This window comes from Monodelphis domestica, chromosome 1 (assembly GCF_027887165.1).
Source record: "Monodelphis domestica isolate mMonDom1 chromosome 1, mMonDom1.pri, whole genome shotgun sequence".
In the NCBI taxonomy this organism is placed as follows: Eukaryota; Metazoa; Chordata; class Mammalia; order Didelphimorphia; family Didelphidae; genus Monodelphis; species Monodelphis domestica.
In genome coordinates, this window is record NC_077227.1 from 258,458,430 (window position 1) to 258,471,437 (window position 13,008).

Here is a 13,008-nt window from a genome sequence, read left to right on the forward strand (position 1 = left end):
GTTAACTTCCCTCAACCTAACCCTACTTATCATCCCACTTATGTTATATATATATTGTTCCTAGGGAGTCAAATCTCAACACACACTCACACACTGCTTTGCCTAATAAGTTTTTTTATGGAAACAATTCAGGACATTTAAGTTTCTGCTTAGAACTTGGTGATATTCTTGCCGAGGTGGGGTTGGGGGTTAGAATTAGAATGGGGTCTAATTTGAGAATCAAAAAAAAATCAGTTAACGGTTTATTATAACTGCCTTTAAATTCCCTATTTGAATATGTGTATCACCAACTTTGGAAGGCTTTTATTTCTTCTATTTCACTTTTGTTTTATGCATCTTTTCAACTTATCACGCCTTAAAACAGACTGTCAGGATTTACATAATAATTGGGAATGGATTGATAACAGAAATGCCTGTTGTCCATCTAGTGTTCTTGTGAAGTTTTTCAGTATTCATTTAATTGGAATGAAAGCTTGCAGTTTTCTAAGCAATTTCTTAAAACCAGAATTTTATGTATCTCAACACTGATGTAAAACACATTTTAAAAGGTAAAATCTTTTTTCCCTTATGTGTTGCTCCCTCTCTGTTTTGGTTTTAGATTAGTTTCATTGTACTACTAGTTCCTAATAATGTTGGGGTTTTTTTTATTTCACTATTTGATATATTTGTTTTAATATATGTTCTTGTTTTAGCAGGTAAAAGAATCATAATTTAATTATTATTAAATGAGCATTAGAAGTATTTACTAAACTATTAACTTGTAATATTTTAATATTTCATTTTGCATGCCAGCTATTCCATTAACATTTGGGATCTTTTTAGAAGAAAAATATATATCATGTTTAACAAGTGCTTTGCTGAAAACCAAATTAATTAACTGACAACTTACCCCACCACTCTTTCCCTTCTACAAGAATGAGGTAGCCACTGATGAATCTCCTAGCTTTTGCTGCAGCTTTGAAGGCTGGTGGTTACTTAGAGTTTAATCAAAACTATCACTGAATTTGGCAGCAGAGATATGGGCTCTTTTACATTCACTACATAAACCTCATTTTGATTACTTCAATTTAACAAATATTAAGTGCCTGCTATGTGCAAGGTTCTGGAGAGACAAAGAAAAAAATAAATAGCCTCTGGCTTCAAGGAGTTTATATTCATTCCAAGTTCAAAGTACTCAGCTATACTCTAGAATGTTATTTGTGTTCTAGAAACTTAGTTTTTCTAAGAGAATTTCCCAATGTTTATGATTACATTGTATGGATTTATATACCTTAAAATTGCCTATAAGGATTTAATCAAGAGATTTTTGTATGGTAAGTCTCTGTAACAGAAGTTTTTTATCTTTTTGGCAGTCTGAGATCTCTTCAGACTAATGTTTTTAAATGCATAAAATAAAATTACAAAGAGAACATTTACATTGAAATATAGCTATCAAAATACTTTTTAAAATGTTTATCGCAGACTCCATGTTAAAAAACCCTATTTTATAAGTAGATTCAATACCAAGAACAAATAAATGCAAAAAACTTTGAGGTACAGTGTGACAAAACCTACTAGCCCCAAGCTGGGGCTGAAAACTGAAGCTCTCCAGCCCCCAACTCTTCAAATCTTTGACAGGTTGGTAGCATTACATTAACTGGACTTAAATATTGACTTAAATTTAATTATACATGTTTTCTTTATCAAATGTTAACTTTTAAATAAGTTATATGCCATATCTTTTGTTTCATTAAGTACTTGATAAAGTATAATTTCAGTTTTTAAAATGGTTTTTATAATTTTGCAAAAATTATAAAAAATGTGTACTTGAATTATAGATAACATCCTGTCTTTTGTCTAGGCCTTCCAGAAAATATACATAGTTTCATTAAGGGGGAGGGGAGAATTCCCTTGTCCCCTAAATCTAGATTAAGGTCCATTGATTTGGTTGTTTCCCAGATTATCTATCCTCCTGACATCAGTTTTATCCAATACAATGGCTTGATGTTCTCTGCAGGTGGCGGAGGGAAAGTATAGCTGTGCTTTTCCCATATACACTTGTGTTTGCTATCTATATTTAAAAGAAAACATCTTAATGGATAAGCAAATGGAATTCCGTGGACTATCAAATATAAAAACCTTTGGAACTGGACTATTGCCACTTCTTTAATGGCACACAAACTTTTTCTTATCTAGTATGGAAAACTCCAATTAGCTTGCCATTTGTTAAAAATAATGGAATAAAGACTCAGCCTTGCTTCACTTAAAAAAATAAACCCTTAAATTTATTTTTATTTTATTTTATTTATGAAGAGAAATTGTGGCTCTTCTCCCCAGGAGACTGCCTTGTCAATTGATGTTTTCCATAGTGGTGTTTTGCAGTGTTTTGGGAACTATCCTTCTGTTATAAAAGGATCCTATTCAGAAGATTAAACTGTAAATTTAATCAAACCAAAGAATCCTCTTACTTCTCTGCTGCCAAATTTAGATGATTACTATACTAAGAGAAATAAATGATATGACAGAAGAAAATGCCAAACTAACCACTTTGCATGGATGCGGATCTGAAATTATATTTTCTTCTCATCCTTTTTTTTTTTACCAACTTTGAGGCCATGTGATGCTTTTTCCTTTGTTTTCATGGGCCTTTCCTCTTTCCCTGTCACTCCCTATATGGATAACTCTAAAACTCTTCCTCCTTCCCCTCCCCTCTTTGTCCCTTCCCCAACTTTTGTATGTGCTTATGGGTTTGAAACCCTGGGACATTTGTAGCCTCGTACAATAATAGCGCTCGACTTGTCCCTCCTGTTCCTCCAGGAAAGGAAGTTCTTCAAAGGCTTCTTTGGAAAAGTAAGTTTAATGCCCCATTTGTGCTTGTTGTATAAGGAGTTACACCCCTAGTATAGCATGGCTGTTTATATATGTATCATATATGTCCATTTTATAAAACTTATTGCAGTTTGGAGATAAATATTTTACTACGAATTAATTCATCCAATGATTGACTTGGACAGTGTGTGTGGCATAAAAAGTAGGCCTCAATGACTGTAATTAATACCTGAATGTCATTTTATGTCTAGGGTAACCAAATATTCCCAGCAGAGCTTAGTAAATGGTTTTAAAGTTATCATCATTGACCTCAAGACTAATTGTCAAAGGATCTTAATGAGGAGGTTGAACTAGAATGACCTCTAATATCCCTTCCAGCACTCAATTTATGATCCTCTTTTCCTTGCCCATATTATCATTCATGACGTAACAAAATAAGGGCTTCTGTTTAATGATGAATATTGGTTAAGAAGCAGGGAAGAAATTCTAAATTCAAATGAAAATGAGATTTCTCCCAGATTTTGTCATTATAAATTCAAAACTACTTCCTTTAAACTACATTCAGCCAAAATTAAAATACAGAATTGGGGAGTTCAGAAGCATTCTTTCTAGGAAGCCTATTGAGGTTTTAATGATTCTTACCCAAGAAAAATAAGTGTTTAAATAAATTCTAGGTTTAAAAAAAATGTGTTTAATCATGGCTCATCATGATACCTGTCACTTATATTTTGTTCTTTTTGTGAATCTCTTCAGAGTCATAACTGTTAACACTCATTCCTCCTTGAAAGGACTAAGAGAAAGTAATCAGTCAACAGATTCATTCATAAGTGTCATTGCATAGCACATGGTAAATTTCTGCTATTTTATTTACAAGATTTTCATCATTTACTTTTGCTAGAATATGATAAAAACATTTCCTATTTTAGCTGTTAACATCATAACATTTTTAAAGAAAGCATTAAGTTGATCCCATTTCCCAACCAAGAAGACCTTTATTTTATCATCTCATTATTTTAATTTTTGACTCAGTTGAGACACCTTTTTACATTGGTTCAATCTAAGTTGATTTTAAGAAATTTAACTTGAGTGTTATAGTTCAGTTGTTGCTGGCATTTTGAAATGAAAAGTCAAATATTTTGCTTTATTTCATAAGGAAATTTTTAGCAAGTAGATTGGCTAGCAGTAATATTAACTATTCCTTAGTTTATGATGATTGTCACATTGGAGTGCCACTCCTGGAGTCAGGATGACTCATCTTTGTGAGTTCAAATCTGGCCTCATTTACTTAATAGCTGTGTGGCCCTGAGCAAATCATTTTAACCTTGTTTGCCTCAATTTCCTTATCTGTAAAATGAGCTGGAGAAGGAAATAATAAATGGATACACAAAAGAGTCAGACATGACTGAAATATGACTGAACAACCACAAAGTCCATGAGATCTGTGTTTGGAGGGAATCTCTAATATATATGATATCTTTTCATCATTATTTTATTTCATTTTGATTCAGCATATATTTTATTCAGTCTCTATAATGTATAGTTCCAGGATGGTAGGCTTTGGGATGTTAATAAATCAATCAGTAACCCTAGCCTTCTAAGCTTTTACAGTCTTTTGGTAGATATAACACATAATAGGTAAATATTAAAGTATTATAGAAAACTTTTCAATTTTCTTGTCAAAATACAATCCTTAAAAGCAGTACCCCATTGCTACAGTACATATACAATTTCCCATTTCTGATTTGTTGCTATCCATAGTTAAGAATAGGGATTACATTTACATTAATATTTCAGTCACTCACCAAATAAGCATTTATTAAACCCTTACTATATGCCACTCACCATACTTGGTCTGGAAATACAAATAAAAGCTTATATTCTTATGGAGGAGAAAACATGTAAATAATTAGGCACATAAAAAATACTGAGAAAGTGAACGGTAACCTGGAAGGGACTTCTACTGAAAGTGGACTTTGACTTGGAACTTGAAGGAATCCAGAAATTCAAAGGGCAAAAAGTCAGAGCATTTAAGACATAGAGATTGCATGTCCTATTTGAGGAACTGTAAGGAGGCCAGTGTTGTTTTATCCTAAGAGTACAATGAGAGTGTGCAGTATAAGAAGACTGAGAAAGGTAGGAAGAAGCTACTTATGAAAATCTTTAAATGCCAAACAGAGGATTGTATATTTGATCCTGGGGGATCAATAAGACCAAGTATATGAATGTTCTTTATAATCCACAAATCACTTTAAAATGTGAGCCATTCTTATTTACAATAGAGACCCAGGTTGACACATTGTTTAATAAAAGATGAAGCCTATTAAAATGTTTTATTGCAGGTATTTATGCATTATTTTGCTCCCTGATCATATTTCGTGACCTCAAAGGGGTAGGCACAAAAGAAGCTATATTTGTATCATTTCTATAAAGCAAGAATCAGAAAGTAAATTTCAGCTAATCACTTTTTAAACTTTTTGACATCTTTCTAAAAAATTTTCATCTCTAGTAAAAGTGCCTCTTCCACCAGTTAAATTAATCATGCTAATATTTACTATCTAGAGCTATTTACAATTTGGATGAGATGCTGAAACACTACTCTTGAGGATGTTTTCAACAGAGTTTTTCTATAAGAAATTCTCATAAAATTTCAAGAAAAATAATGGAATTTTCAAGATTCAGTTTTCCTACTCTAGTAATTAAGTCTTCATTTTATAATAGCATAATTTTAAAAGGAAGATTTTCATCATAAACTTAAAAGTCTTAATCATCATAGCCAAGAAGTAGACTTTTAAAAGAGAACATCCAAATTCTTAAGATCCTTGAATCACTTGTATGTTGATGAGAGCTGATAATGAACAGAGTTCTATAATATATACCAAAGATAGTTAACTTGTGTTAATTACAGGAACTACAACTTCTAGTAATTCAGAAACTAATCTAAAGTTGTTAAATAGGTGGTCAACAAATACTTAAAAGACATAGAAAACACTATTTATAAAAGGAATGAGTTAAAAGAGTTGAACTGTTCATCTTGATCCTGGTTTAATGTTGCTAGAAGTAAACACCCTGCTACCTTTCTCCTGAGCAAACTCCTGGCTCTACCCTGTCTTACTTTCTATATTTCCTAAGGATATTATTGAAAAGATATTATTGATGTTATGTAATAAGTTTCAGCAGTGTAACATTAATGAAGTTAAGTTTCACCTTAGAGCTAGGCCATACCTAAGAATTCCTCTGTCCAAGATAAGATATTTCTGAACCTATTCCAGAAGTTGAGAAAATTCCAAAATGAAGGCTCAGGAGAAATGTTTGCTTGAAAATTCTCCCTTTCTTTGTAATCATATTGCATACCATAGGCACTTAATGTATGTTTACTGACTAATTGATTCCAAACCCTCTCTGATCCAGCTGTGCTGACCTAATTTCTGTTCATCTCATACAACACACTCTCTTCCAACTCAGTATCTTTATACTGACTGTCTCCACATGCCTGGAATCCTCTACCTTCTCTCTTTCTCTAGCATCTCCACGGTTATGTCCACCTGGATGTCCTACCAGCATCTTAAATTCTATGTACCTAAACATGAAGTGTATTCCCATTCCTTCTTACTTCTCTCTCGTCAGTGGCACCACCATCCCCTAATCCCTTACTTCTAGAACCTTTATCATTTTTCACTCTTAGGAACCTCTCATTCAAGATACCATTAATTCCACCTCTACAACATCTTTCATCTGTCCTCTCCTCTCTACTTTTATTGTCACCATCTTACTCCAAGCTCTCATTGCCACTGACATGGGCTGTTATAATAGCCTCTTAATGGATCTTCTTGAGTCTCTTCTTTTCCTTCCAATCCATTCTTTTTTTTTTAAGCCCTTACCTTCTGTCTTAGAATTCATGCATAATATTGGTTCCTAGGCAGAAGAGAGGTAATGATTAGGCAATTGGGGTCAAGAGACTTGCTCAAGGCCACACAGCTAGGAAGTATTTGAGGCCATATTTGAACCCAGAATCCCCCATCTCTAGGCCTGGTTCTCCATCCACTGAGCCACCTAGCCACCTCCTAGTCTTCTTAATATAACTGCCATACTCATCTTCCTTTTATGTCTTTAATTAATAATCTGTCTTCTGATCAGAAATCTTCAGGATTCCCTAAAACCACCTCCTAAGTAGGTTTCTTTCTTTACTTGGAGTTCATCTGAGGCCACTCCATAAAGTTTTATTTCATATTACCTTTCTCCATATACTCTGTGCTCCAACCAAACTAGATCATCCCCTAAAGATACTGAACTCTTCCCATCTTTGAAATTCTGCCCACCCAGAGAACATCTTCCCTCCCTCTTTATCACTTGCTGAATTTCTTTGCATCATTTCAAGTCCAAGTCAACTATTACTTCATGAAGCTTTCCCTGAACCACGACCCACCTTTTAGTACTGATCTTCCTCTTAATTACTCATCTGCATTCTCTTTTGCATTACAGTTATTGTGTTTATTTTAAACTCCTAGACTGAAACTTCACAGGGGCTGGTACTGTGTCTTATCTAAACTTTGCATCTTTCTGATCCCCTGCCACAATGTCCTATACCAATAGATGCTTAATATATTTTTGCTAAATACATCATTTAGCCATTTGACCTATAGCATCAGTAGTGCTGTTCTTGATCTTGGCCTTCTGAAGATTATCATATGCAGGTAAATCTGACCACGCAAGATAGACCCATGCACATATGCACAAACACATACTTGTACTTAAACAATTCCCTTTTTAAATGCCTTTTAAAAATATTTTATTTTTCCCCCAAACACATGGGGAAATTTTTTAACCTTTTTTTTTTTAAAGTTTGAGCCAAATTCTTACCCTTCTTCCCTCCCCTCCCCTTTCCCTGAGACAGCAAACAATCTGATAGAGATTTTACATGTGTAACAGTGTAAAACATCTCACTAAATTAGTCCTTTTTGAAAGAGAAGGAACAAATGAAAGAAAGTAAAGGAATAAAGTGGAATATGTCTCTGCATTCAGAATTCACCAGTTCTTTGGAGGCAGATGGCATTTTTCTTCATGAGTCCTTGAAGATTGTCTTGGATCAGACAATTCATTATTACAAAATGTACCCGTGGTGCATTAAACTTGAAGTATATTTTTAATCTAATTTTTGGTTTATTTGAACACCTCAGTGAAAGTTCTACTTTGATACCTTGTTGGTCTCAGATACTTACTAATGTATGGCTGGGCAAGCTGTGTGACCCTGGGCAAGTCACCTAACCTCTGCCTCAGTTTCCATATCTATAAAGTGGAGGTGATAATAGTAGTCACCTCCCAGGGATGTTGTGAGGATCAAATGAGATGATGATTGCAAAATACTTAGCAAAGTGCCTGAGTAAGTACTCTATAAATGCTAACTATTATGATTATTATGTGGCACAGAAGTGATACTGGGTTCTCAAAGACTATGTCTGTACAGCACAAGCTAAAAAAGGCTTTGAAAGACCTGATGAAAGACAAGGGCTTTTTGTCTGAGGAACAATTTAACCAAGTTTAGAGAGACTTGTCATCAAGTTGGCATTCAAATGATGGATTTTTTTATCCACAACAACTCTCAAAGACCACCTGCTATATTACAAAGCAGTTGTAGTCTACGTTTTTATTTTCTCTATTTCATTGAAATCATAGATCCTTGTAATGTTGGAATATCTGAAACATACCATTCTCTAAGTATCATTTCTATCCTGTGAGAAAGCACAAGGAAATTAAATTCTTTGTTCCAAACCACATAGTCTTTTAAACCCACCTATTTATAACCTCTGCATTGAAAAATATTTATTCCAAGCTTCCCTAACAATTCAGAACAAAGTCAGCAATAAGAATCTTAAGTGCTCTAGCCATTTTGTATTTCTAGTAAAATCTAAAAACTATATTATAACCCAAAGGAAATTCCCTATGTTATAATATAGGTTTTCCATTCTTAGGAACTCTTAGAAATCTTCATCTCAAGCCTAAGATCAATGTCCACACTGCGATGACTTATATAAAGCTTTACTACGTACTTTAACTTTAAATGGAAGAATGTTTAGTGTTGTCACCATGATAATTTTGTTTGAAATTACCAAGCCTTAGTGTAAAAGTCACTAGAGTAATTGAACTAAGTTTTTCATGTTCTATTTTGTTAGCTCTGGTGAATGCCATGCCAAACATTGTTCTTTTCAAATCATTATCTTTGTAGTGTTGTGTGGCTATTGCTTACTAATATCAGATTATAAGGAATAAAACAATTAGAAATAGCATATAATATTATTTTAGTATTTATGGAGTGGAAGGTTTATTTCAAGTTTGTATGTAGTTTTTCTTTTAAAAAGTCTACACCCTCAAATTCAAGAGCATGGTATAAATAAATGTCTCATGAGGTACCACTGAGCTACCTAGTTGCCCCTTCTTAAATCAGTTTTCCAAAATTATACTTTAGATCATGTAAAGGCATCACTTTCTATGGTAAAAGCACCATGCTTCAATGGGACTTAAAGTGTGTTGTAAAAACTTCCCCTTGTCAGAAATGCTTGGCCCCGGGGGCAACTGGGTAGCTCAGTGGATTGAGAGTCAGGCCTAGAGATGGGAGGTCCTAGGTTCAAATCTGGCCTCAGACACTTCCCAGCTGTGTGACCCTGGGCAAATCACTTGACCCCTATTGCCTAGCCCTTACCACCTTTCTGCCTTGGAGTCAAGATGGAAGGTAAGGGATTAAAAAAAAAAAGAAAGAAATGCTTGGTCCCAATCAAAAGAACAGTGCTAACTTCTAATCCTTCAATTCAAGACATATTGCACATTTGTTTTTATGTGACACCTACATTTCTTGTTTGGAGCATGGGTAATTCCATATTGCCACCTTAATTGTTTCAAGTGACTATATATCTTTATTTATAGTGGTTTCTGCAGGAAATATTTGGAATTAACAAATATTCTCCTGTATATTTCTAAGGCAACTTGTGAAGCATAAGCTAAAAAATTTCCTCATTTATAGGTTTAAGAATCATTCTTTTCCAAGCAAGCACTGTCCATGAGGTGCTCAATATGAGCTCAGCTTCTTCCTTACAACATGGTTGGTGAACCATGGAATCCTCCAGGGAACATTTTGCTACTTTCTTTGTAGAAAAGGGCAGAGATTCAAACCTTACACATAAAAATCCTGTGAGTTATGTATGAGAATGTGGACCTGGAAAAATAGAGATTTTCTGGTTCTAATTGGTACTATTGCTTTTCATATATGTCAGAACATATATTCCAAAGAATAAAACAAAAATAAGAATCCTGAAAGAACATCTAGTAAAGTACAAAAAAGACTCACGTCATACAGGAAAGGGTGTGGGGATTAAAATAGCAGTAAGAAGGAAAAGGGAGGGTATAGCAGACACTCCCTCATTTAGGGAAAAAGAACCAAGCCATTCCCCAGTAGATAAGTGGTCAAAGGATGTGAACAAACGGTTTTCAAAAAAGAACTACAAACTGTAAATGACCCCATGAAAACATGCTCCAAGGCACTGATGGTTAGAAAAATGCAAAATAAAAATGGCTCTGAGGCTTCACTGCACTCCATACAGATTGTCAAAGATGATAAAAATTGGGAATAGTCAAGTTTTAGAGGGGCTGTGTCAAGAGTGGAGCATTAATGCCCTACTGGTGGAGCTTTGAAGTGGTCTATGGATTTCAGTTTGGAGTTGTGCAATAAAAGTGACCAAACTGTCAATACCCTTTGGCCCAGCAATCACATTATTGAACAAGTATTCGTAGAAAGTAAAAGTCCAGAAACAAAAGTCCAATCTCAGTCAAAAATATCACCACTCTCTGTAGTAGCAAACAAAAGTGGGGCCCATGGGAGGGCAGGGAAAAACTATGGATAAGAATGTAATGTTGTAGTATTTGGGCAATAAGAAATGATGACTACTGGGGGATGCAGAGAAACATGAAAGGTCCAATGAATTGATGCAGGGAGAATCAAAAGAAAACTGAAGAATGACTACAACAAAGTAAATGAGAAACTCACTAAAAAGAAATTACTCTTTTGAGAAATGGAAAGAACCTGTAAAGTCCTGCAGCACACATAATGAAGCTAAACTCATCTCATCAGGGAGTGGAAAAGCTGCTAGGACAGACTTGTGTACATTGTCTGCCACAGTCCCTAAATCAGATATTTTGCTTTGTCATTGTCACCAAGGAAGACTCAAAAAGAACTGTGATATAAAGAGCAGGTACCAGTAAAACACAGTCTAAGAAAAAGAACTTAAGATGTGGCCAGAGATGGCAAACCGGAGCTTGCCACAAGAGTTATTAGGATAGACCTTAAGTCCCAATGAACAGATAGTTCTCCCTTCACCTTAGGCAACTCAGGCATCTCTGATAAAGGAAGGTATAAACAGTGAAAGAAATTCTGTGTCTCAGAGCTTTTGGGAAAATTCACTATAGGCTGCTATATTCTCAGATTCCTCAAGAGTTGGAAGATTCCTTTTCACATCAGAAAGTTTTGATGAGGGTACAAGGTAAAATCGAAGAAGATCTTATTTCATATTCCTCCACTTAGGGACGTGATTTCCTTTGGTTCTCTTCATCTAAAGCTTCTTCACTGGTTTTGAATGAATCACAAAATTTTAGAGTTATAAGTGACAGCAAAGATCATCTAAGCCCCTTCTTTCTATTTTTGTGAAAGGTAGCTTGTGGACAAAATGATTAAGAAAAAGAATTTCATGATCCCATTCAAATAACATTTTATTTCTCAGGAGCAATAGACTCAGAGGAATCAGAGCTCCTAATCCCACCCCTAACTGAATCCTTTCTTATAGAGTCTTATAGAGTCTCTGACAGATAGATGTCTAAACTATGCCTGATGACTTCCAGTGACAGCAGATTCACCACTTAATAAGACAGCCCCTAAACTTTGGGTCAGTTTAGATTGTTAAGATGCATTTTGCTTCTAGGAATCCTACATCTCCTTTTTTCTGACTTCTTCCCTCTAGGCCCTAAAAGAAGAAGTTTTATTCCTCTTGTACTTGACAATAATTTAATTTAAATTTACTTTTTAAAATAAAATGTGAAAGCTATTTATATCTTAAAGACTTTTTGTCTCTCAGCTAAACATCTCTAGTATCTTCCATGAATCTGTACACAGCATGTTCTTCAGATCCTGCATTATTCCAGTCATTCCAGCCTATATCACTGTCCTGCCAGAATGTGGTAGCCAGAACCAGATAAAATACTCTAGATTCAGGACAAATAAAGTGGAGTTATCACATCTCTTGTTCTAAAGGTTCATTCTCTCAATGCAGCCAAGGACATTAGCTTTTTGGCTTCTATATCACACTGTTGACTCATACAGTCCACTAAAAACCATAGCACTCTAGCACAGACTGTAGACACTGTACTTTTTCTCCTCTTATTCTTTATTCCTGTTATGTTTCATCTTATTAGATTTGGTTCATTATTCTAACTTGATGAATGGGGGGGAGGTGCTTTTGAAATCTTAATGCTTGTCATTCAGAGTGTTTTTTCTTCCTGTCCAAAGATTTAAGTTCAAATCTTGGCTCTGCCATTTATTAGCTAGGTAATCTTGGATAAGTCAGTTTGCCTTGCTTGCATGCAGCTTTCCTCATGTGTAACATGGTGATGATTGTCATATTCACACAGCCTATCTCACAAGATTGTGGTGAGGAAAGTGCTATGCAAAACTTTAAAATACAATATCAATGTGAGAAGTGATTATAATTGTACCTGAAATAAGTCCCAGGTATGTGTTCAACAGTTTATATTGTTACTTAAAAGAGAAAAACAAATGAGAAACCAGCCAATTAACCAATAATTCCTCTAGCTTCTTTGTCATTTTTTAACTGTTTAGATTGAGTATAAATAAAACATGTAACATAATTTTGTACCAGAAGCAGTGAACCATAAAACAGATATGGACAATATAGGATACTGATCCTTTGTTATCACCATGATTATCCAAAAGTCTCTTATCCCCATTCTGTATTTGAGAAAAATGATCTTATAGGCCTGGGATTAATTTGCTACATATAATTCCCTCTCCAAAGCCAGTAATTCTCTGGCCTGATCTCCTAGCAAGTCTTTTATGTTTCTTTCTGATATTCATATTGAAACCAATTTTTATTCCTGTTCATAAAATTACCAATAAATTTCTCATGCTGAGGACAAAATTTATGA

The 13,008-nt window shown here is 34.6% G+C and overlaps 1 protein-coding gene across 9 annotated transcripts in view; it reads left to right on the forward strand.

Annotated features, from left to right (window-relative positions):
* Window positions 1-13,008, forward strand: part of NUMB (NUMB endocytic adaptor protein) — a 205,040-nt gene that overhangs the window by 170,645 nt on the left and 21,387 nt on the right. For 4 of the 9 annotated variants that reach the window (XM_007472871.3, XM_007472872.3, XM_056810701.1 and 1 more), the window contains exon 4: window positions 2,752-2,829. The exons of 2 other annotated variants lie outside the window; for them this stretch is intronic. In XM_007472871.3, coding sequence (XP_007472933.2) covers window positions 2,752-2,829 — 78 coding nt within the window. The remainder of the gene's footprint in view (window positions 1-2,751; window positions 2,830-13,008) is intronic. 3 more of the 9 variants (XM_001368034.4, XM_001368113.4, XM_056810704.1) reach the window with 1 other exon arrangement.